Here is a 26,251-nt window from a genome sequence, read left to right as displayed (position 1 = left end):
TTGTGTTTAGTGATCTGTATTTCTTGTTAAACTCGAGTGAATAATACGTCTTTGGTTAGTTCTGAAGGACTGAATAGAAAAATGGCAATGTGGTTTAGACCTAGTGAATAACAATTATATAAACATATTTGTGTTCTTGAGTTGCACCCAATGGGGCTTTTATTCTTCCAGTGAATATATACTTGTTTTAAATTCTTTATTTAAATGTACACCATTACTGTATGTTTTAATTTAATTTTCTAATCTATCACTGTCAACTTGCCTCTTATACCTACATAATTATCTTTGTTTGTAATTAAGACCCTGGTTTGAAAGTAACCATATCACTTTCAAACTAAATATGAAATTCTCCTTTACTTTAGGATTGCTAATTAACTGTCTCAGACAATGACGACAAGTCATTTATTAATAAAAAATATACTAGGCAATTGCCATTTAAATTTTACCAACATCTTGGGTTTATGTTTGCATACTTTAAGAATAATCTCATCCAGTTTCCCAAAATGCGTAACATTTGGAATCCCATGTCTAGCTGCCCTCTCGGATGAATGTAAAAGATCCAGTGGCTAGAATTTTATCTTCTCTGAGCGTATGCACAGTCGACCTGAACAAGTGTGAAACGACATTGGTCGAGCATACCAACGTTATCATACTGTAATACAGTCAGGGGCACATGCGGGAGTCAGAAACGCACTTGTCAACAATTAGCCTATTAAAAAGGCAATTGTCTCGAATTATGCATGGCCGTGTGATTTTGCACTCAGCGCATGGGCAGGCGGCCATTCAGTTTTTAATTCAAACTCAATCCACGGTGGGATAAAAGTTGACCAAAGCAGTGGCATTGTGAGGAGGTATGAGTTTAGGAGAGAGTTGGGAGAGGTGGTTTTCTGAAGTTCATTGCATTCATTGCATTTCATGTATTTTCTGGAGGACTTTCTGGCTTGCAACTTTCTTGGAGGCTTTCTGCACCCTTCGTACACTATCCTGTGGCATTTGTGTCCCAGCAAATGGGGATTGTCTACCCTTATGGAAGGACAACCTCTGAAGAGGAAGTGAGGGCCAGAAGGGATAGGAGGGTTGATGTCTGCAGGCAACCCAGAGAGAGGCACAGTAGGAGGATATGCAAGACTGAAGTATTCACAGAAGATTCCATTATCTTGCAGGCAGAATTTACAGGCAGCAGTCTAGCTACCTCAACATTGGGTTGGATTGGTTTATTGGCACGTGTACCGAGGTACAGTGAAAAATATTGTTCTGCATACAGCTCAAACAGATCATTCCGTACATGAAAAGAAAATACATATCGCAAACATAAAATATACAATGTAAATACATAGACACAGGCATCGGGTGAAGCATACAGGAGTGTAGTACTACTTAGTAGAGAAGATGTGCGAAGTGATCAGATCAGTCCATAAGATTCGTTTAGGAGTCTGGTAATAGCAGCGAAGAAGCTGTTTTTGAGTCTGTTTGTGTGTGTGTTCTCAAACTTTTGTATCTCCTGCCGATGGAAAAAGTTGGAAGACTGAATAATTCGGGTGGGAGGGGTCTTTTGCTGCCCGCTTTCCTAAGGCAGCGGGAGGTGCAGACAGAAGGAGACTCCTTAAGGGTCACTGTCACCTCCTGATGATGGGCTCAGACATCACCTCAAACAGAGTAAGTTTGGTCACCATATGCCGTTGACCCTTCAGGCTACAGTGGATCTTTTGCGCCTCCAATTTTCCCCAAAGGTCAGTTGGAGGTCCATGAGGTGTTTTCCAGTCTGCTGCTCGCAGCTGCGTCAAGCTGGTCACTGACACTCTGTTCAGAGAGTCGCAAACTTCATTCATTTCTGGGCCAACGATGACAGTCAGGCTGAGTGAACCAGAGGCGTTGCTCCAATTGCTGGGTTCCCCTGCACCCAGGGTACCTTAGATTGTATGAATGTGGCGATAAAGGCACCAGTGGGTGAGCTGGTTACCTTCGTCAACAGAAAGGGGTTCCACTCCATGAACTTCTAAGTTTCTTTGTGTCCACAAGACACAGATTTTACAGGTACTGGCAGCTCCCATGATGCGTACAACCTGCGACACTCCCAGGTATCAAGGCCTCCAGGTCTCTTCAGCTCAGTTGAATGGTTGGTTCCTAGGTGACAAAGGTTATCCCCTGAAAAGGTGCCTCATGATACTACTCCAACACCCAAGGACAAAAACAGAGGAGAGGGAGAATAGAGAGGTCCATCTTGTGTCAAGTTATCACCTCTGAAATAAAGTTTGCAGCCTTTTCCACCTGTGACATGACACGTAATGAATCTTTTTATGGTGGCTAAGTTAGCATTTTGAACATGGAGCACTTATCAACTAAAGTTATATCGCTCATGAAAATCCCTCTTGTGTATTTTTTTATTCTTTCATGAGATGTGGGCACCACTGGCTAGGCCATCCCTTTATTGCCAATTCCTAGAATTGAGTGGCTTGCCAGGCCATTTAAGAGTCAACCTGATTTCTGTGGATCTGGAGTTGCGTGTGTCACACAGTAAGGACAGTAAGAAGTCTTACAACACCAGGTTAAAGTCCAACAGGTTTGTTACAAACACTAGCTTTCGGAATACTGCTCCTTCGTCAGGTGAGGAATACTGCTCCTTCCTCAGGTGAGGAAAGAGCAGTGCTGCGAAAGCTAGTTTTTGAAACAAACCTGTTGGACTTTAACCTGGTGTTGTAAGACTTCTTACTGTGCTCACCCCAATCCAACGCCGGCATCTCCACATCACACAATAAGGATGGCAGATTTTCTTCCCTAAAAGGTCACCAGATGGCGTTTTCTTTCAGGACAGTCAACAGTGGTTTCATGGTCATTATTAGACTTTTAATTCCAGATTTTTATTGAATTCAGATGTCACCATCTGCCTTGGTAAAATTGGACAGAGCATTATCCTGGGTCTCTGGATTACTAGTCCAGTGACAATACCACTATGCCACCGCTTAAACCACTGCTTGTGAGTGCTGTATCTTGATGCCATCCCTCCCTTAGCTGACAGCGGCATTTCAGGCGCCCCGCTGACTGTGACATCCTGTTCGCAGTGATGACCTTGACAAATGTCCTCTGGGAGCGTGCAGTGCCATGGCTGGGCACTCCAAAGTTATCACAGCCTTATCAGATTGCAGTGGCAGAAAGAGTTTGATGACCTACTGCCTTTGCCTGGAACACCCTGAGGGGAGCCAGCAGATGCAACAGGAGATCCACTGGCATTGAGGTTTGAACCTCCCTGCTCAACATTGATGGATGGCACCTAGCAGAGAGACTAGGTGCCTTATCCATCTTCTGAGATGCCAGAATCTCTCGGTACAAGTCCCACTCCAAACTTGATGGCCAAGAAAAGTTTACTCGTAATGTGGCCAAACAGGTTGAATATCAATTTGTAAATCCTTCCAACAGGCAAAAGAGCAGGAGAGACTCCTGATCCACCACGTGATGGAAAGAAGTTAGAGCCTCTACCATCACTATCCACAGCGCCAGGTTACAACATGCATGTAAAAGTGTATGACATCACAGCGATGGGGGGGTGGAGATGGTTGGCTCAGTGGGCTGGATGGCCAGTGTGGGTCAAATTGGTGCCAACAGCACATGGTCTGATCACTGTTCTGGCCAGGTTGTATTTGGAACCTGCCTCCTTGCCCTACCCCTGGTGGAGATTGCGATGCTGAGGTCAGACCTGCCCTGAGCTGAAGAAAAATATAGGCAAATGTTCAAATAACTGCATAGCTGTCTTATTCTTGTTACTATGGTGATCTATCTTTTGCAGTATGGTGTATTAAGAGTACTTTTCCTTAAGATATGCTGGAGCTGATTCAGTATCAGGCCATTGTTGTCATGAATTTTCATTGCACTGTGAATATGTAAATGCTGATTTATCTGTAGAAGATCAAAATGAGAGGGGGCTAAGGAGAGATCATGTAGGACTTACAGATGTAACAGTGGATAGAATGAGGAACAAAGCTATTGCAGAAAATGTTCTGGCTACATTTTATAGCTAAAAGTGGCATGAAGCAAGTGTAATCCCACTGAGCTGGATAATGGAGATGGGCAGCACGGTAGCACAAGTGGATAGCACTGTGGCTTCACAGCGCCAGGGTCCCAGGTTCGATTCCCCGCTGGGTCACGGAGTTTGCGCGTTCTCCCCGTGTCTGCGTGGTTTTCCTCCAGGTGCTCCGGTTTCCTCCCACGGTCCAAAGACGTGCAGGTTAGCTGGATTGGACATGATAAATTGCCCTTAGTGACTAAAAAGGTTAGGAGGGGTTATTGGGTTACGGGGATAGGGTGGAATGGAGGGCTTCAGTGGATCGTTGCAGACTCGATGGGCCGAATGGCCTCCTTCTGCACTGTATGTTCTATGTTCTAAGACTTTGGTGAAGCATGGTGTGATCCACTATGTCAAAAGCTGCAGACGGTGAAAGGTGATTATCGATAATGCAGTATGGTCATATGCAGAAAATGTCATTTGTGATTTGGTTAAGGCCATTTTGGTGCTGTGGTGTTGGTGGAAACATGTTTGGAGCTTCACATTGGGGGTTATTGAAAGATGGACAGAGATTTTATAATCAAAAAATACTCCTTAAAACACTGTTCCAGTGACCTACATGTTTCCAGTTTCTCCTGAAGGAAATGAAGTTATGCTGCAATAAATACTGTGGATAAAAGAATAGTGCTGGAGTTGCATTTTTTTCAATATGTTGAATAGGCAGATGTCATAATAAGAAACCGACTTCTTGGAATTAAGTTTTATTTTATTGTTACCACAGTTATGACACCAGAAGGAACTTCCTTATTTCTTGTTTGATTATTTTTAGTGCATAGTAGTGAGAATGAGGCAAGATCTCAACACTTGATAGATAACTAATTTTTTTGCTCTTTGTTTTCTAGATCATGTTTCCATTGGTGGGCTTGGGGACAGTTTCTATGAATATTTGATCAAAGCCTGGCTTATGTCCGATAAAACTGATGAGGAAGCCAAAACAATGTATTATGAGGCTTTACAGGTACAGAACTCCACAAGTATTTAAAGTAATATGGTTGTCTTAAAAATAATGACATTTTGAAGCTGGATGAAGACAGTTTATGTAATTATTTCATCATGGACATTTCCTTTCCAATTAACTCACCAATCACCAATTAACTCCTTAAATTATGGGAGGCTTCTCTAGGTTCGAAAAAAACAGCACTATTATTATTAAGAGACAAATTGAGTTAACTGAAAGAGTGAGCTGTTGTTGAATGAAGGTATAGTATAACGTCGGATTTGTTTTAAATTTGTGACTGTGGCAATGCTGCTCAGAAGGTTATTTACATGTCACACGTGCCTCTCTCCTCCTCCCCCCCCCCCCCCCCCCCCCACCCCCTCCAAACCATTGAAGTAGACTGCAGCAGTTTGAATTGAGGACAACAAAGAGCTGAATTAATTCCTGATGCTCCCAAGACTGAAGGTTTTTATAAATCCGTCTTCAAGCAGAAAGAGGCGGTGATGCCAAAACAACATAAATCATAGATTAGGCCACAGTTAGAATGCCCTACAAGAAGTTTGGGAAGGTCATGGAATGGATAAAATTACATGAAAGATAATTAGTCATGGGGACAGCCCAGGGAAACTGGGAATCTTATCACTTGAATGGAGAATGAAATTACAATCACTGAAGGCAATAAGACTCTTCTAGTCTCCTCTTCCGACAATGACTTCCCCGTTCCGGTCCATGGTAACAATAGCAGTAGTGCCTGATGTCGTCAGAACTTAATCTAGCATCTGTAAAGGATCCCACTCACTGGCTTACAACAAGTGCTCTTCTTGCAGGCTCAGAAAATGAAAGTTGGGCGGCATGTGGCAGAGTGGTTAGCATTGCTGCCTACGGCGCTGAGGACCCGGGTTTGAAACCCGGCCCTGGGTCACTGTCCGTGTGAAGTTTGCACATTCTCCCCGTGTCTGTGGGTTTCACCTCCACAACCCAAAGATGTGCAGGTTAGGTGGATTGGCCACGCTAAATTGCCTCTTAATTGGAAAATAAATAAATAATTGGGTTCTCGAAATTTAAAAAAAGAAAATGAAAGTTAAAATCAAACCTTGTGAGAAGAGAATGGTTAGCATTCTGTCCATAAACAGCAAGACCTAGACAAACCAGTGAACACTGGTTTGTCGGTTTGTCCAGGTCTTGCTGTTTATGGAAGAATAACCAGTCCTCAATTTTGAATAAGTTTATGAGTTCTCTTAACCTTTCTGCTCTAAGGAGAACAATCTCAGCTTTTCCACATAGCCTTCCATTCTTTCTATTATCCTTGTAATGGCTGGTTTAGCACAGTAGACTAAATAGCTGGCTTACAATGCCAGCAGCGCAGGTTCAATTCCTGTACCGGCTCCCCGAACAGGTGCCGGAATGTAGAGACTAAGGGCTTTTCAAGGTAACTTCATTGAAGCCTACTTGTGACAATAAGCGATTATTATTATGTTATTGTTATTATTGTAAACTTTTTCTGTAGCTTTTCCAAGTTCTTAAAAGTGTGGTGCCCAGAATTGTACACAATATTCCAGCTGAGTTTAACTTGTGATTTGTAATGGTTTACCATGCCTCTGAGATTTAATAATAGGTCCGAATAGCAATATTTACTTGTCTCACTTTTTAAAAAAATGCTGCTTTACAATTCCTCAAGCACATTATTTCACACCTTCCCCCATTACACTTCAGCTACTACCTTCCAACCCCACGATCACTTAACTGATTAATATTTCTTTTGTCTCATTATGTCATCCTCTCAATTTCCAAATATACCTCAGCAGCAACAATGCTCAATTAAATAGCACCTTAAAATTGCTAACTTCCAAAGCTACTTCACACAAGAGTATTAGTGAACAATTTGATGAAGAGATATTAGGCCTGATGACCAAATACTTGGTCAAATCAGAAAGTTTTAAAGGAGCATTTTAAAAACAGGAAAGAGGTGAGAAGGTTTAAAGGATGGAATTCTAGAGCTTGGATCCTTGGAAGCTGGAGGCACAAGAGTACATCCCTGATTTTCAGAGTTTCACATGAGGTTAGAAGAATTGTGAGAGTACAGATCTCGGAGGTTTATAGGGCCAAATAAAGTTATACAAATAGAGAGGAGTGAGGCCATAGAGAAATTGTAAAACCAGGATGGGAATTTCAAATACAAGGTTATGCTGACTGTGCAGTTGGCTTTGTCTAAATCTAAGATTCTAGTTTTTTACTTAACCCCCCCCCCCCCCCTCTCAAATGTAATAGGAAATGCTATTATTTCATGATCACTCTTCCCAAGAGGGTACTTTACTACAAGATTATGAATTAACCCTGTCTCAACCTAGATCTAAAATAGACAGTTCTCATGTTGGCTCCTTGACAATTTCATTCCTTGAACTCATCCAACAAATTACTTTTACCAATTTAGTTTAGCCAGTCCACATGAATATTAAAGTCTTCCAAGATTATTCCATTACCGTTGTCTCCTTCTGCATACTATGTCCAGCATTATGTTTGCTTTTCGGAGGCTAAAACCTCTTCCACCATTGTTTTCTGCTCATCGTGATTTCTCTGTTCGATCAGCAGCAACAATGGAACACAGGTAGCACAGTGGTTAGCACAGTTGTTCACAGCTTCAGGGTCCCAGGTTCGCTTCCCGGCTTGAGTCACTGTGCAGAGTCTGCCCGGGTTTCCTTCGGGTGCTCCGGTTTCCTTCCACAGTCCAAAGATGTGCAGGTTAGGTAGGTTGACCATGCTAAATTGCTCTTTGTGTCCAAAAGGGTGACATGGGGTTACGGGGATAGGGTGGAGGTGTGCGCTTGGGTAGCGTGCTCTTTCCAAGTGCCAGTGCAGACTCAATGGGCCTAATGGCTGCCTCCTGCACTGTAAATTCTATGATCCACACTGATTCTGTATCCTGATATTCTGAGTTAAGATCCTTTCTCACTTCTCTTTTATCAGGGCTTCTCTGCTTCCTTTTGCCTGTTTTTTAAAAAAAACCACGTACCTTCGAATAAAAACAGGTCAGGAAACATCTGGTGAGAGGGAAATGGAGCTAACCTTGGTCACCCTGCACCCACATCTTAGTAATGGCTACTGGGTCAAATCTATGTATTTCTTTGTGCTGTTAATTCATCTCTTGTTACACATGCTTTGTATATTCACATTTAAAACTTTGTACTATTTTCTCCATGGTGACCCTAGTCATTAATGCTCTATTAAATTCTTTAGTCTCTTCCTATCACAATCTGCTTAATTTTACCCAAATTACTCTTCTGATGTATAGGTTTGACTTGACTGCAAAAAACCTCTCAATAAATAGGAACAGGCGTAGACTATATGGTCCATCATGCCAGCTCTGCCATTTAATACAATCATGGCTGATCTTTGCCTTCAATTCCACTTTCCCTCGCAATTTCCATATATCTCGATTCCCTGAGAGTTTAATAATCTGTCTATTGCACCTTTCAATGTTTTCAATGATGGCGCATATATGATCCTCTGGAGTAAAGAATTCTAAATATTCATAACACTTTGAAGTAATTTGTCCTGATCTCAGCCCTTTCTTTTCTCCTCTTTGCAATCTATGGTTCCACTCCATGCTCCAGTTCTAAACTCTATTTTTATAGGGCAACTTACCTGACCTTACCTCACCAGCTTTCCAACACCATACCAAGTCTTGTATAGCTTCTCACACAGACCAATGCTGGATACCGGAGATAGGTCTTTGGAAAAGCATGGTATCAGCCTTCAACTACCAAGCGAAAAAGCAATGGAACCCGCGCAAAGCCAACTGGGAGAAATATCACAAGGCACTGGAACAAAGTGTGGTAACAACACCACCCTGCCGTATCCCCATAGAGCAGGCAAACAACCATCCACAAAGTAGCCACCAAATCCATCCCTTGAGGTTATTGCCCAGTGTACACCTCTGCCTTCTCTCCTTCAACACTACGATGAAACTGGTGACCCAGATTTAGCTGATCATTTAATGGGGTCCTTGACACTGCCTGCCGAGCTAAATGGGAAGAGTCCACGAGGAACTTGAATTTCACCCAGAAATGCTGGAGGCTCCTCCACCACCTTGGAGCAACCGCTAACACCCACTGACTATCTTTTAAAAGCCAACAAAGTAGTGATCATCTCCCCCATATGGGAAAGGTGCCCCTGAGAAAAGAAGTGAAACAACAAGAAGACCTGTGGAGAGTCTTTCAAAGGCATTACAATTTCAGATCATGCCCTGAATCCTTCACTGCAGTGGAGTTGGACAACATGCTACAATAAACCTGGCACTGTTGCCAATAATGATGGCATTATTTCCAAGTTCCTCAAAAACCTTGCCCCATGTGCCCATTGCTGGTTGGCCCAACTCCTTACAAAGGGTATCTGCACAGGAAGACTACCTAAACCCTGGTGCATGTTCAAAGTCATTGGCCTCCCAAAACCAGGCAAAGATCCAAATTTACCTTCAAGCTGCCAATCAATATCTCTGCTCTTTGAGTGCTACAGGGTCTTACAGCAGATAGAGCTTGATTCCAGAGGATGAGGGAGGAGTTTGAGAAAATTGGCATGAGGCACACTATGGAGGGTGTTCTGATCATGCACAAGCACAGGCTGCCTCATGTACTGCTGCAGCTGGAGGCAATCATCTTTAAACTGCCTGGTGGAGAGCTAACACCTGCCGAAGATGAGGTGGAGGGTCTGAAACGTCTAATGACAGATTTTATGCAGCTGTTGTGCAGAAAGACTGGGTCATCGATGACTGCATTAGGGACTGTTGCCAACCTAACTTTGCACCCCCTCAGTATCCCTACATTCCAGCTCACATCACCAAGCCCAAAGAGCATTGAAGCTATTCTTCGTGCAATTTCAAAAGGAAGCCCTGGTTGTAGTGTCGAAGAATTAAAAGTTGGTTGCTGCACCCTTATTTGAGCTTTATGACAAACTCTGGATTATGGACCCATCATCTTCAATCTTCCTCTGCTTTTGAGCAAGTTTAATTTTATTCATAACTGAAGTTTATGAACATCTGTGATACAAGATCATGGTGCCTATGTAAGTTTCCCTCCACATCATCAATCGTGGCTCCCATTAGCCATGTACTTGATCAGTTCTTGAAACCCAACCCAATGGCATTTTGTCACACCTGCCTTGACTTGGCTGGTGCTCTGTTCAGCTATCAATAAATGAAGACAAAGAACTTAACTGGTGCTTTTTTAAAAAAAAAAATGTTTCTGCTCCTGATTAATTGCTTGCATTTTCTGCTTTATTAAATGGATGAAGATAAAAATTAAATGCCTAATATTAAGTCTAACTATCATTTGGCTTAATTATCAAAGAGTCTCACTCTCACCAAATGCTTACCTTCCCACTCTGTTTATGATCTGCTCTGATTCCATTCCATCCGTGGCTCTGCTTCGTGTTGCAGCTTTTTCTTCTTTGAATAGGCTATAACATTTTCAGAACTGGGTGACTTAATAACTTTGAGTGATGCCAACTTATTTAGCCATATTTTGCCTTTTGGTTTATATTGGATCTTCCGAGCAATGCTTACTAACAGTCTAGCTTTGACAAAGGTTCATATAGACTCGAAACGTTAGCTCTTTTTGCTCCTTACAGATGCTGCCAGACCTGTTGAGATTTTCCAGCATTTTCTCTTTTGCTAACAGTCTATTACTTATTTTTGTTATAGCCTCTCAGTACTTATCCTTTGGAAACTCATGCTTTGTCGCACCCAAGTCTTTTTGCTACTCAACAGACTAAATAGGAACTGAACCTGGTATACATGTGCTTGACATTATCCCCACCCACATGCATTTCACAAGTTTATCAATATTAAATATGAATGTTGCCAAAAAGAGACATGTTGCCAAAGCTGGTCTTCTCACTGGGACAAACGCAGGAATGCCAGTGGGGGCTAAGATGCCCTTGGCCCAAGGGTGGACAGGCTGCCTGACACCTTCCGTGCCCACCATAACATTTTAGACTGGTGGGTAGGTGACCGAAAGGCTACTCGCTGGATTTTGCATGCCACCCTGCATTCAAACCCAGCAATAGGGAGCAATAGATACTGCTTTGTACTTCTCCCAGATGGGAAAATACAGATGTTAAAATGTATCTTTCTTTTTCCTATGAGGGCCTGTATCATGAGAGATGAGGCTGCCCACGTTTTACACAAAAGTCATGGGACTGAAGTGGCCCTTGCATAATGGCAGTTTCGCCCTGAAAGAGAGTCACTGATAGCTGGATCTCTGCAGTTCATGCCCAAACAATCTAGTGTCATATTATAACTCCTACTGGTGTGTTTTTGGAGGGGGACGTGAAGGCTTTGTAAGTTCTACTGTTGTGAGAAACTGTTGTGAGAAACAACATTGCTCCAGTTATTGGGCCAATATGTCCGCTGCTCAGTGGCAAAAATTGGATCCTGAAAAGCATTAAGAGATATAGGGACAGGATTTAGTGGGCCAGTTCAGCACAGGTGGAAATCACATTATGGCTGTAAAATCTCACGAGCGCCATAACAGATTTTGCTCTGTCGAGATTTCAGAACGCTATCTTACCCGCCAGGATCATGCCCAGGAATGGTGTGGGGCTGATTTCCATGATTTTAAATATATTTTAATATATTTAAAAGTCTATACGCTGTCGCGTCTGACCCTGTGGAATATTCCCCCCACCCCCCCAGCGTTGTGACGGCTCGCCTGCGCAAACGTCTACTGGTTCTCGAACGAAAGCCACTCGTGATGACCAAGCCAGGGGTGCAGAGGTGCATGGAGGCCCTGGGGCTGAGGGCCGAGACTGTGCATTGCCCTCCGGCAGTCTGGGGTCCATTGCCCAGGGGCCACCACTGCAGCCGCGGGTGCGCAGGGTGTGTTGGATGGCACCCTGAGGGATGACACTGGAGAAGGCGGTGGCAGCAACAATAACAGTCTTGAGGCGCAACCCATGTGCAGAGCTCCGCTCCACACCCTGAGGACCTGGCCACCCATCAGGCCAAGGAGGGACCAAGAGGGCGAGGCCGGCGATGGCCCAAGGTATACAAGCATCGCTGGTCCTTTGAACAGATGACAGACAGCATGTGCTGCATGAGGCTCTGTCTCTACAAGGAGACAGTGCAGCATCTATGCCATGTCCTTGCAGACTTGGCACTACAGGGGGAGGAGGGTACCTGCTCTCAATGGCCGTCGAGGTCACTACAGCCCTGACCTTCTACTCCTCTGGTTTGTTCCAGAGCTCGAGGGGGGGCTTGTGCGGCAAAATGGGTGACTGGGGAATAAAATGCTTAAAATGCAGTTCTGATGCCTCGGCTGTTCTGGTGGTGCACTGTGATACACACACACCCCAAAGGGTAACCCAGTTTATAGTTATCTGCTGTGCCCTCCTGATGGAGGAATGGTGGTGGAGAGGACCCGGTCTGCTTGGAGGACCAGGGAGGCCCTCATCCTCGTCCCCTTCTCATCGCTTCCTCCACCCTCCCAGGGTTTGTGCTACATCACTCCAGGGTGATGGGCCTGTGTCGGCTCTGACAACAGATTAATATACAAGACAGGGGGGTGATGATAACCCATGGTGAGCTGAGCTTTGGAACTCCTCAACCTATGCCATACGCTGACTCCTGTCTGTCTGCTGAGCGCACGCTCACACCCATCACCTGCGCTGGATTGTGTCCCGAGCCCTCTATGGTGCTGTCCTCTTCCCCTCACCCACTCTCTGTGATCTTCTATATGATTAGCCCTCCGTGCTCTACACATATGTCTAGATGTGTCCCCAGGATGCACATCGAGTGGGCAGCCTGCTGCTTACTATGTCCCGTGCCGTTGATGCCCCTGGCAAGCGTCCTCTGGTTTGGAGCCAGAGGACCTGGTCCAACTTTGCAGCGGCACATGCTTAGCCATGCCACCTGGTCCGCACCATTGTTTGTGGTGGGGGGGGGGGACTTGGGAGAGTCGTTGCCCCGTAGGGAGGCTCCGGGTCAGCTTCCAGCACTCCCTCCTCCCATTTGGTGACCGTGGGGCACTGGCAGGTTACCTAGGGATGGAGGGGAATGAGGATTGATCGCCGGATGCCCCTGCGTTATCTGCTCTGGGGGCCCTGGTAGCTCCCCAATGTGTGCACCATGGTCTCAATTGTCCCTTTGTGAGCGGACCAACTAATATCAGCTTCTGGGGAATGGTTCTCAGCCTCTCTTGACTGAGCAAAGCCTTGGACATCACCACTCATGATGCTGACATTGTGCTCAAGGATTTCCACTTCGGTTGCCACCCTAGCAGTGTTGACCATGCATTGCTGGCGCTATAACCTGCACCCGTAGCTTGTGGATAGAACATGGAACAGTACAGCACAGAACAGGCCCTTCGGCCCTCAATGTTGTGCCGAGCAACGATCACCCTACTCAAACCCACGTATCCATCCTATACCCGTAACCCAACAACCCCCCTCTTAACCTTACTTTTTAGGACACTACGGGCAAGTTAGCATGGCCAATCCACCTAACCCACACATCTTTGGAGTGTGGGAGGAAACCGGAGCACCCGGAGGAAACCCACGCGCACACGGGGAGGACGTGCAGACTCCGCACAGACAGTGACCCAGCCGGGAATCGAACCTGGGACCCTGGAGCTGTGAAGCATTTATGCTAACCACCATGCTACCGTGCTGCCCCTATCCAATCGGATATGGACATGCTGGCATCCCCCTCTGAATCTCACGGTTGGATCCTATCGATCACATCAACTCCAGGGTAGACCGGTCCGCTCAGCATCTGACTGGGACTCGGCTAGGTCCTGGGATCCAGCAGACCATTGACTGCTGTCTCCCCAGGACGTTGCTGCCTCCACCTGATGTGCATCAGCAATGCTGTGGTGCTCACCAGATTGTACCCCAGAAGCCTGCCCACTACGTTCACCCACCGAGGTGCCTGTCTCTGTGCTGCTGGGATCCTCGGAGGATCCTCTGAGATGTTCTCTTCAACGGCAGGGAAGGGGAGACCCGGATGAGCCAGCACTTTCCAATGGAGATCCCGCGGGAGAATGGATATGTGGTCAGGGAGAGGGAAGATTCATCATGCTGGCATGGACAGCTCACATGCGACATGTCATCTGGGTTGGGGCTGGTGCACCATAGGCCAAGCTCAACGTCAGTGACCACTCTGTTCTCAGCCACCCCCTCGACCTCCAGGCCCCATTTCTTGAAGGGGGTGAGGACCCTGAGGTCTGGCATCCCGCCGCCCATGTGTTGTGGGGCAGCTTCTCCTGTGGGGACCCGGGGCATCGTGAGCCGTATGCTTCAAGCAACTATGGGGGGGAGCATGGCAGGGGACAGGTGAGTGCACCACTGCTGGGTATGGATGGGGAGTGCTGGCGAGTGCCAAGTTGAACTGGGACATGTCGCAGCAGGAGGAAGGTGGTGGCAGGCACTGGGACATTTGGGGGGCAGGTAGGTTTGGTGCCGGGGTTGATGCCAACTCACCCATGTGGCCTGGTGGAGGTCTTGAGCTTGTGGCACTAGGTGGTAGTCCACCTGGTGGCACTCCCCAAGCTGACAGCTGTTGCCACTTCCTCTGGCTGTGGCCGATCCTCCAAGCCCTTCAGAGGAACAAGGTATCCTGTCGGCTCAGTGACCTGGCTGTGAGCTGTCTGGGGATTGCTCTGCTGGATCGCTTAACGGGGAACTGCCGGGCGCAGTCCCAGCTAATCAGCCAGCAGGCCAGTCATTTGCAACGTGAAAACCATGGGGCATCATTAAGCAGCCTAATTAACACTCTATGCAGGTGATGGCCTCGCCGTGTCAGCTGTCGGGAAACATTTGCATTTCCCGCCCGCTACCACACTTGGAACAAATCTGGTTAGATCGCACCCTGTGTTTCTGGAGAGAACACTCTTGTTTTCAGTCAGAACCTGACACATTTCTCATTCCAGTTGTCAGCATCTGAAAGCCAATGTGTCGGGTCCTGTTTCATCCATCCCCCACTGTTATCAATAGTCTGTGTTTCCAAGGACTCAGAGCTGTTAATTTATCCGAGGCTCTTTCTGAGATGGACTGCCGGTCACAGATTCAGTGAAGGTGTTATGCTCTTTGCTGATTCCAGTTGAAAAATACTTCCCAAACATGTTCATTAATGAGCAGAGATAACTGTTAATTGCCATACATTCCCAGAAATGGACCTCAGAATTGCATGCATGAATTTCTTCAAACAGGTACTCATGAGTTTTGGGCTTCATGGCTTTTGGTATGTAGAACCCTCTCCTTTGCCCCTGCTGGGAAGGTACCACATAGATATACATTCACCATGATCTGTGAATCACTTGGTGCCACATCATTTACATAATTAATCTGCCACATGCCAGTTAATAGTATATGAGCTCAGCCACGGCTGCATTGAGCAAGTTGGGAACCGACCGGTATGGGCAGGATCTTGTTCTACGTGGCCTGATTCACATCGTTTGCTGTTCAATATCATTGCTATCATAGTAAGGAAAAGGTTTCTTCCCTGCTACTTCTCCTCATAGTCATTCTTCCTAACTTCTTCCTAATTGTCATTCTCTGCCCCCCAGTTGCAGTAATGAATTTTCAAGAAAGGACAGAATAAGCTAAGAATGGGTGTGCAATACTCCTTTTGGTTTAAGGAGGTAGAGAAAGACATGAGAACGTCGGTCATGTGCTGTTTTACAGTGATGTCATGGTTTCTGTTTTGTGTCTGCATCCACTAACCTGCATTATTCTGCTAATCTCTTCATCTCCTACTACTTGAGCAGTATGTCTTCCCACCAGCTGTATGGCAAGGCCATAGTAGAGGGTGAGCTTTCTGATCATCGAATCATACAATACAGAAAATCATTCTGTTCAATGTATCTGTCCCATCTCTTTGAAAGAGCTATCCAATTTTTTTATTCTTTCATGGGATGTAGGTGTTGTTGTCAAGGCCAGCATTTTTATTGCCCAATCCTAATGTCCCTTGAAATGGTAGTGGTGATTCGCTGCTTTGTACTGCTGCAGTCTCCACGTGCAGCATTCACCTGCCTTTTCCCAATATTCCTGCAATTTTTTAACTTTCAAATACTTATCCAATTTAAAAGTTATTATTGAATCTGCTTCCATCACCCTTTTCAGGCAGTGTGTTTCAGATTATAACAACTCGTAAAAATAACTTGTCATCTTGCCTCTGGTTCCTTCATCAGTTCATTCAAATCTGTCTTTTCATTATTGGCCCCACTGCCAGCGTTTCTTCTTATTTGCTCTGTAAAAGCTCTTCATGATTTTGAACACCTCCATTCAATCTGTCCTCCACTTTCTGTATTATAAAGAAAACAACCCCAGCTCCTCTAACCCCTTAGTACTGTACCGCAGTACCATTCCAGTAAATCTCCTCTGCACCCACTCTAAGGCCTTCACATCCTAAAGTATGGTGCCCAGAATAACACTGTTCTCCAGCTGGTCTAACCAGTAATAATTAAAAGTTTACCATAACTTCCATGCTTTTGTACTCTGCCTCAGTTTAGAGAGCCTCAGATCCCATATGTCATTCAACAGCCTTCTCAACTTGTCCTGCCACCTTCAAAAATTTGTGTACCTACACATTCAAGTCTCTCAGTTCTTGTACCAATTAGTATTGCCTCTCCTTATTCTTCCTACCAAAATGCACCACTTGACACTTCTCTGCATTAGATTGCATCTATCATGCAACTAACTTGACACCCCTGAAGTAGCTTATTAATATTGTTACGGTTAACCAGGTCTCTTTGTTCTGTCTGCACATTTATTTAATCCACCCCTCTTCCAGGCCCAAATAATTTATATTGAGAAGAGCAATGCTTCAGATACTGTCTCTATAGGATATCTCTGGTTACAGCCTTCCAGTCAATGAAATCTCCATTAATCATAATCCTATTTTCCATCCTTTAACCAACGTATCTTGCGTTCCTATATTTCCTTTAATACCCATATGCCTTATTTTTTATCAACGTGCCTCCTGTATAGTATCTTATCAAACACCTTTTGAAAAACCATGTAAACAATACCCATTCCTTACATTCTATTAATTTCTTCCAAGAACATTATTTTATTGTCAAACACAACTTGCCTTTTAATCCATGCTGGCTGCCCCTATTTAGCCTATATATTTATACGCGAGTATTAATTTTATCACATGTTCTAGCTTCCAGAAGCTTACTACTACATATGTTTATTTTTTGCTTTACAGTTTTGCTATTTATAATATTCAGCTGTTATTCCCTCACAGCAGCTATATAAAAAGTTGCGTGTGTATTTTGTGCTAAAATATAGTGCTCGTGGACTTTTATTTATTCAAATAAAACATTTGGAGCTTAACAATAATTTAGTAGTCCAGTTCAGCAACTTAATAAATGACCATTAAAACTTCACCTAACATCAGATGTAGTGAAGGAATACTACATACTACCACATAAACTAAAATATGCTGTCCTTTCTGTGCCCCCCACAGGCAATAGAGGCAAATCTAGTACGAAAATCTTCCAGTGGTTTGACCTATATTGCAGAATGGAGGGGCGGGATACTCGACCATAAAATGGGACACCTGGCATGTTTTTCAGGAGGGATGTTAGCCATGGGAGCTGATGATGCACCAACAGACCTGTCTAAACACTACATGGAATTGGCAGCAGAAATCACTATCACCTGCCATGAGTCATACAGGCGTTCAGGTAAGAGATATATTTCTCAATCACAATGCAAAATAGATTAACAGATGTATTAATATTTAACAGTTTTGGATGCTTTGGTCAAATAGCAAGTGAAGGAATTTCTTACAAATGGGTCAATGCAATTATTGAGAATCGTTAAATTGCACTGCAATTTTGATGCAAAAATACATTATTATTGCATGTAGCATAGTAACATAGGAACAGGGTGGGTAAAAAGGGACGTGTTGCAGTCTTGGTCAAAGATAGTATCAAAGCTTTTGAACGAGATGCAGTTCCTGAATTAGAATCTATGTGATTGGAGGTGAGAAACAGGAATGGAGCGGTGACTTTGGTATTTACTATAGACCTCCAAATAGTGGGGAGGAAGTGGAAGAGGACATTTGCAGGCAGATTTTGGAAATCTGCAGGGTAAGTAGGGTTGTGATAGTTAGGAGTTTCAAATACCCTAAGGTAGACTAGGAAACAGGTAGAGTTGGAGCACGGAAGGGGAGAAATTCCTGCAGTGTGTACAGGAGAACATTCTGCAACAGTGCGTTTCCAGTTCCACCAGAGAGCAAGCTGTGCTAGATCTGGTCCTAGGAAATGAGGCAGGGCAGGTGGAAAATGTCAGAGTGGGGGAGTCGTTGGGAAGTAGCGATCATAATATAATACGATTCAATATTTAGTTGGAAAACAATAAAAATCAGTCACTGATTAAGATCCCAGACTGGAAAAGGGCAAATTTTAGGAATCTAAAAGTTGAACTGGAGCAGGTTGATTGGATGGAAAGGTATTTTGATGGATAAAACAGTGGATGGAAAATGTGAGGCTTTCAAAGGAGAGATAAATAGGGTGTAATCTAGGTATATACCCAGGAGAAATAAATACGGGGTATCCAAAGCTAGAAACACTGGATGACTAAGGATATTGTTGATAAAATAAGGAAGAGAAAAGAGGCATACGATGCATGCCGGAATAATAATAGCAATAGAAATCAGGAGGAATATCTCAAAAGCAGGAGAGAGGCTAAGGCTGGAATAAGGAAGGCTATGAGGAAGCATGAGGAAAGGATTGCAGGCTGTGCTAAAACGTTCTCTTTTTAAATAAATTTAGAGTACGCAATTCATTTTTTCTAATTAAGGGGCAATTTAGTGTGGCCAATCCACCGACCCTGCACAGGGCAGCAGGGTAGCATGGTGGTTAGCATAAATGCTTCACAGCTCCAGGGTCCCAGGTTTGATTCCCGGCTGGGTCACTGTCTGTGCGGAGTCTGCACGTCCTCCCCCTGTGTGCGTGGGTCTCCTCCGGGTGCTCCGGTTTCCTCCCACAGTCCAAAGATGTGCGGGTTAGGTGGATTGGCCATGCTAAATTGCCTGTAGTGTCCTAATAAAAGTAAGGTTAAAGGTGGGGGGTTGTTGGGTTACGGGTATAGGGTGGATACGTGGGTTTGAGTAGGGTGATCATGGCTCGGCACAACATTGAGGGCTGAAGGGCCTGTTCTGTGCTGTACTGTTCTATGTTCTATCTTTGGGTTGTGGGGGCGAAACCCACGCAAACACGGGGAGAATGTGCAAACTCCACTCGGACAGTGACCCAGAGCCAGGATAGAACCTGGGACCTCGGCGCCATGAGGCAGCAATGCTAACTACTGCGCCACTGTGCTGTCCTTGCAAAATGTTCTTCAAGCATAATTAATGGTAAAAGTTAGTGAGGAGTTTAAAGGCAGATGTGGCATTCTAACAGGAAACGCACCTAAGATCGGGAATCAGACTAGGCTCAGGAAAGGGTGGGTAGGGCAGGTCTTTCATTCAGGACTGGATCTGAAGACTGGGGCGATGGGGGTCTTGATAAATAAACGGGTAGCTTTTGAAGTGGGGAGCATAGTGGCGGATATCAGGGGGAGGTTTGTTATGATGAGTGGGAAATTGGAGGGGTTGCCGGTGGTGTTGGAGAATGTTTATGCCCTGAACTGAGATGATGAGTTTATGAGATGGATGTTGGGGAAGATCCCGGGCCTGGACTCGCACCAGTTGATAATGGATGGATTTTAACATGATTCTGGAGCCAAAATTGGACCGGTCCAGCCCGAGGACGGGGAGGGCGTCGGTGGTGGTGAGGGAACTGAGGAGGTTTATGGAGCGCATGGAGGGGGTAGACCTGTGGGAGGTTTGGTAGGCCGAGAGCGGAGGAATTCTCGTTTTTCTCCCGTGTGCAGAGGTGTACTCCCGATTTGACTATTTTGTGTTGGATAGGACGTTGTCGATGAGGGTGGTTCGGAGTATTTGGCAGTTGTGGTTTCGGATCATGCGCCGCATTGGGTGGATTTGCAAGTGAATTTGGGGGGGGGGGGGGGGGGGGGGGGGGGTTAGATGTGGAGCTGTTGGCAAATGAGGTTTGTGAGCAGGTGAGGGCTGCTATTTGGAGATATGTGGAGCTGAATGAAACGGGTGAGGTTTCAGCCGCCACATTGTGGAGGTGCTAAAGGCAGTAGCGGGGGGTGGGGTTTATTTCAATATGGGCACACAGAGATAAGACGGAGATGGCGAGGTTAGTGGAGGCGAGTTTGCAGGTGGATAGGAAGGATTAGGACGCCCCCGGTAGTGTGGTTGTTAAGGGAGCGACAGAAACCTTAGATGGAGTTTGGGCTGATATCCACGGGTAAGACGGTAGGGCTTTTGAGAGCTAACGGGGCGGTCTTTGAGTACGGGGAAAAGGCAAGCTGGATGTTGGCACACCAATTGAGGAAGCAGGAGGTGGCGAGGGAGATCGGAAAAGTGAAGGATAGGTGGGTGAACATGGTCTTGGATCCGGTGGGGGTGACTTTTATAAGAGATTGTATGAGTCGAAGCCCCTAGCCTGGATGGAGGGAATGAGGTGTCTTTCGGAGGGGTTGGAGTTCCCTAAGGTGGAGGAGTACCTGGTGGAGGGATTGAGAGCCCCCATTGGGGTGGTGGAGAGTATGGCGGCGATGCAGGCGGGGAAGGCCCCGTTCCCGGTGGAATTTTGGAAAAAGCTTTCAGAAACTTGGGCCCCTGCTGGTAAGGGTGTGTAATGAGGTGATGGTTGGGAGGGGGTGCGTCATCACGCTCCCCCCGACATTATCGCAGGCCTCGATCTCCTAGTTTTAAAGAGAGGTAAGGGATAAAGATCCAGAGTAGTGTGGGTCCTACTGGCCAATTTCACTGTTAAATGTGGACGCCAAGTTACAGGCCATGATCTTGGCCTCAAGGATTGAGGACTGTGTGTCGGGAGTGATTGGAGAGGATCAGACAGGGTTTGTTAAGGGGAGGCATTTGTTGACCAACATCAGGGGCTGTTGAATGTTATAATGATGCCCCCGGAGGGACGAAGTGTGGAGTGGTGGTTGCCATGGATGTGGAGAAGGCCTTTGACCGGATGAAGTGGGACTATCTGTGCGAGGTGCTGGGGCGGTTTGCCTTTGGGCAGGGATTTGTGGATTGGTACCAGGCGCCAGTAGCGAGTGTACGAATGAACCGGGTGAGTTCGGAATATTTCAGGCTGCATCCGGAAACGAGGCAGGGATGCCCACTCTCCCCATTGCTCTTTGCCTTGGCTATAGAGCCATTGGCAATAGCACTGAGAGCATCAAGGGACTGGCGGGGGATAGTGCAGGGGGGGTGGAGCATAGGGACTCGCTGTACACAGATGATCTGCTGCTTTATATTTCAAACCTGTTGGAAGGTATTGGGGGGTGTAGGAGTATATTGGAGGAGTTTGGCTGGTTTTCGGGATATAAACTGAAAATGGGGAAGAGCGAGGTTTTTCCGATTCAGGCGAGGTAGCAGGAGAAGAGGCTGGGGTGTTGTCGTTTGGAGTAGTGGGGGCAAGCTTTCGGTATTTGGGTATTCAGGTGGCGCAACGGTGGGAACAGTTGCACAAGTTGAATCTGGCACGGTTGGTGGAAAAGATGAAAGGCGATTTCAGGAGGTGGGATTGGCTCCCGCTGTCGCTGGCGGGATGGGTGCAGTTGGTGAAAATGTCGGTCCTCCCGTGGTTCTTGTTTGTGTTCCAGAATCGCCCAGTCTTCAATTCTTTTTTGTCCCTTTTAGAGAATGTGCATACTCCACACGGACAGTGAACAGGGCTATGATTCTAACCCAGGTCCTCAGCACCGTAGGCAGCAGTGCTAACCAATGTGCCACCGGGCTGCCCTACCCGATCTTCATTCCTAAGGCTTTTATTTTAGGAGGGTGAATGCTCGGATTTCGGGGTTTGTCTGGGCGGGTAAGGCCCCACGGGTGAAGAAGGTATTGCTGGAATGGAGTCAAGGAGGGGGTGGGGGCGTGTTAGCTTTCCCAAATTTGATGAACTACTACTGAGCGACGAATATAGCCATAGTTAGGAAGTGGATAGTGGGGGAGTGGTCAGTGTGGGAATGGATGGTGGCAGCCTCTTGTAAAGACACGAGTTTGGGAACACTGTTGACGGCACCTTTACTGTTCTCGCAGGCCAGGTACTCCATGTGCCCGATGGTGGTGGTAGTGGCCCTGAGGGTGTGGGGACAGTGGCAGCAGCACCTGAGGCTGATGGGGACCTCGGTTTGGGCATTGATTTGCAGGAATCATAGGTTTGCTCAGGGGAGTTGGACTGGTGAGTATCGGGGGTGGTAACGGGTGGGAATTGAGCGGTTTGGGGATCGATTCGTTGGGGGCAACTTTGTGAATTTGGAGGGGTTGGTGGGCCTTGTTCTGCAGTGTCTGCCATGCACACCTGCATCTGGGACATGTCACTCAGTGACTGGGACATGATGTCAAGGTCCTCAGCCATGGTTGTCACAGACTGAGCCATACCTTCGGCACTACCACTCAAGATGCGGACGTCGGGACGTAGTGCTCCAGGCTTTCCACTCTGGTCATTAGCCTTGCCGTGTTGGCCTCGGTGCCATGTATTGTCAGTACCATCTCCTGCGCCAAAAGCCTTTGTGACTCCTCCAATCACTTATGCAGTCGCTGGAATGTTGTCCAGAGGCTCGGCATCTGACAGGGATCCAGCAGACCTCCAACTGCTGTCTCCCTTGGATGTTCTTTCCTCTACCTGATGTGGATCAGCAACTGCTCACTAGATTATGTCTCAGAAGTATGTCCACTAATGTCCCCACCAAGGTGTGTGTCTCTGCACTGGTGGAAGGTGGGGGTGATAGCTGTGGTGCCTCACTGGTGGTCTCTTTGGTGGCGGGGTGGGGGGAACAACTCTGGATGGACCGGCCTCATCATACATTGGACATGTGGTCAGTGAGAGGGAAGGATCATTTTGTCTGACCTGAACGACTCACTTGTGACAGGTCAACTGGCTGAAGGTGTAGTGGATCCTCACCTCTGTGGCGTAGGCCAACCTCTCTGTTGGTGACTGCTCTCCCCTCTGTCAACCTTATGGTCTCTAGGGCACGTTCCACATAGGGGGTGAGGACTCTAATCACTGGCATCCCGACCCCATCTTGGCCCTTTTCCAATTATTATGGGCTATCTGTTCCTGTGGGTTCAGAGAGAGCACTGTGAGCCAGATGCTTGATGGATGGGGGGGGGGGGGGGAACGACGACGGCATGTGTGAGCACCACACCTGGACATGAGGGGTTGTGCTGGTGGGTACCAGAATTCTGAGGACCAAATACGTAGATCGAATGTAGGGAGGGTATGAGATGTCAGCCAGTCATTTGGCGGGGGGGGGGGGGGGGGGGGTTGAGAATTTGATGGGTGGGACTGATGCCAGGAGCGAGATGCTAACTTACCCTTGCAGCTGGTTGGAGGTTGTTGGTCGTTGGTCATCTTCCAACATTGGCCAACGGTCATTCTGGTCATGCAGCCCACATTGTCACTGCCTCCCAGGCAGCATTGCTGACCCTGCTGCTGGTCCTCTAACCCGCTCGGAACAGGGTGCCCTGCATCTCATTCATAGCATCGAGAAGCCTGGTCAGGTAGGCATCTCGAAGCGAGGAGCAGGTCTGCGTGCTGCCATGCTTGTATTGACTGGCAGCAAATGACGAGGGAGCGTTTAAAAGCAGCTCCCCCTTGTTAGCGGGTCTGACAAATCAGACGGTGAGACAACCAGTCTCGGCGAGAATCTCGTGGGGGCTCATTTTTGACACTAAGTGCTGTTGTATACGGGCCGCGATCTCGTCAACATGGGCGTCGAGAAACATCCCATCAAAAGTGCCCAAAATGGCACTTAGAAATTCTTCCATTGAATCACACCCTTGGTATCAGTTTAGCATATCGCACTGCTTTGGTATTCAATGCCTTTAGAAAGAATCCCAGGATTTGTTCGCTTTCTTTTATTTTTCCAATTGAGGGGCAATTTAGCATGGCCAATCCACCTACCCTGCACATATTTGGGTTATTGGGTGAGACCCACGCAGACACGGGAAGTTGTTTGCATTCTTAATGGGCATATCACCTTGTGTTGCTTCTTTTAGATATTTCTGTATCTGTGGATCCAATGGCCACGCTGCACCCAAAAGTAGATCGCTGTGGCACAGCGTGACCGATAAAAGCTGGTAGATCCCGCTCTCGGGATCTACCCAGCTCACACCTCGCAAGATCCAACGTGGTCTCATGAGACATTGCGATGTAACTCCCGCACATTGTGGGTGGGATCACTTTTTGGTAAACCTGCATATTAGAACGAGACAGTCTCACTCGAATGTGCAGATTCCTGAGGTAACTAATACTTTGGGATTCATCCCCTTCGCCTCAGGTGAACGCCATTCAGCTTCCTACAAACGAGGACAAGATGGAACGATACTCGTGGGAGTCTCCCATGGGATTGGAGGCCCCAGCTGCATGCTCTTTGGGCAGGATGGTGCCCTGGCACTGCTGGTGCCAACCTGATACCCTGGTAATGCTCCCTGGGTGCCAGCCTGTTGCTGCCAAGTGCCCAAGCAGCATTGCCAGCTGGCATGGGCACTGTCAGGTTGGCACTTCGAGGTGCCAAGCTGGCATTTTTGTGCGATCGGGCTGTTGCAGCCCTGATGTTTCCAGACCTGTTTGCACCTTTGTTCTATTTACTTCCAATCAATTAATGTCTCATTCCTCCAGATCACACTTTTCTATATCAAATTATATTTTCAGTTTATCTCTGATCGAGTGCTTACATTTTCCCATATTGTCATGTAATGTTCTGCATTATTAAATACCTCCCACCTGTTTCGTATTATTTGCAAATCTCAGCACTATACCTGCAATTCCTGATACTAAATAATTTATCTGTATGGTAAGCGGCAGTGTTTTAATTACATTTTCAAGGGATGTGATTGTTGCTGGCAAAGCCAACATTTGTTGCCCATCCCTAATTGCCCTTGAGAACGTGCTGGTGAGCCACCTTTGTGTCGTGTAGGTACACCCACAATGGTGTTAGGGAGGTTTTGAGGTTTTTGACCCAGTGTGAGTGATGTAACAACAATATTGTTCCAAATCAGGATTATCATAGAATTTACAGTGCAGAAGGAGGCCATTCGGCCCATCGTGTCTGCACCAGCTCTTGGAAAGAGCACCCTACCCAAGATCAACACCTCCACCCTATCCCCATAACCCAGTAACCCCACCCAACCCCAAGGGCAATTTTGGACACTAAGGACAATTTATCATGACCAATCCACCTAACCTGCACATCTTTGGACTTTGGGAAGAAACCGGAGCACCTGGAGGAAACCCACGCACATGCGGGGAGGATGTGCAGACTCCGCACAGACAGTGACCCAAGCCGGAATCGAACCTGGGAGCCTGGAGCTGTGAAGCAATTGTGCTATCCACAATGCTACCATGTTTGACTTGGAGGCAAACTTTCAGGGTGTTCCCATGAGGCTGATGCCTTTGTTGTTCTTGGTGGTGTAGGTCACAGCTTTTGAAGGTGCTGTCGAAGGAGGTTTGGTGTGCTTTTACGGTGCACCTTATATATGGTACACGCTGCTGCCACTTTGTACAGCAGGAGAGCAAGTGAATGTTTACGGTGGCGGGTGGGCTGCCAATCAAGTTGGCTGCTTTGAGTTGTCGAACTACTTGAGTGCTTTTGCAGCTGCACTCATCCAGGCAAGAGGAGAATATTCCATCATACTTCTGATGTGTCTTCTGGATGGTGGACATAGTTCAGAGATTCGGGAGGTGAATTACTCACCACAGAATTCCTAGCCTCTGACCTACTGTTAGAACCACTCTATTTATATGGTCAGATAGGTTTCTGACCAATGATAACCCACAGGATGTTGATAGTGTGGGATTCCGCAATGGTAATGCCATGGAATGTCAAGTGGGAATGCTTTTGTTGAAAATGATATTTGTGTGGCATAATTGTTATTAGCAGCCCAAGCCTGAATGTTTTCCAGGTCTTTCTGCATGTGGACACAGGCTGTTTCAGTATCTGATGCGTCCCGAATGTCACTGAAAAGTGATCAGCGAAACTCTCTATTATGATCTTATGATGGAGAGAAAGTCATTGATCAACTTTTCATGTTTTCCATCCGTCTTTTAATGCCCTGACACGCCATGTCCTGACTGTTGTCATGGGTCTCTTCTTGAAAGCCTTCTGAAAGTCCAGTATGGATTTGGACTTATTCCATCTGCTTTGGAGTAAAAGAAACAGCC

General features: G+C 46.4%; 1 protein-coding gene and 1 pseudogene across 2 annotated transcripts in view; both read left to right on the top strand.

Moving 5' to 3' along the window:
* LOC119966199 (mannosyl-oligosaccharide 1,2-alpha-mannosidase IA-like) overlaps positions 1-26,251 on the top strand; it is a 345,095-nt gene that overhangs the window by 300,120 nt on the left and 18,724 nt on the right. For both annotated transcript variants that reach the window (XM_038797530.1, XM_038797540.1), the window contains exons 8-9: positions 4,900-5,015; positions 17,458-17,677. In XM_038797530.1, coding sequence (XP_038653458.1) covers positions 4,900-5,015; positions 17,458-17,677 — 336 coding nt within the window. The remainder of the gene's footprint in view (positions 1-4,899; positions 5,016-17,457; positions 17,678-26,251) is intronic.
* On the top strand, positions 8,735-10,367 carry LOC119977069 (annotated as a pseudogene).

Source organism: Scyliorhinus canicula, chromosome 1, assembly GCF_902713615.1.
Source record: "Scyliorhinus canicula chromosome 1, sScyCan1.1, whole genome shotgun sequence".
NCBI classification, from domain to species: Eukaryota; Metazoa; Chordata; class Chondrichthyes; order Carcharhiniformes; family Scyliorhinidae; genus Scyliorhinus; species Scyliorhinus canicula.
The sequence above is the reverse complement of the archived record's forward strand: the minus strand, read 5'-3'. Positions and strand labels throughout refer to the sequence as shown.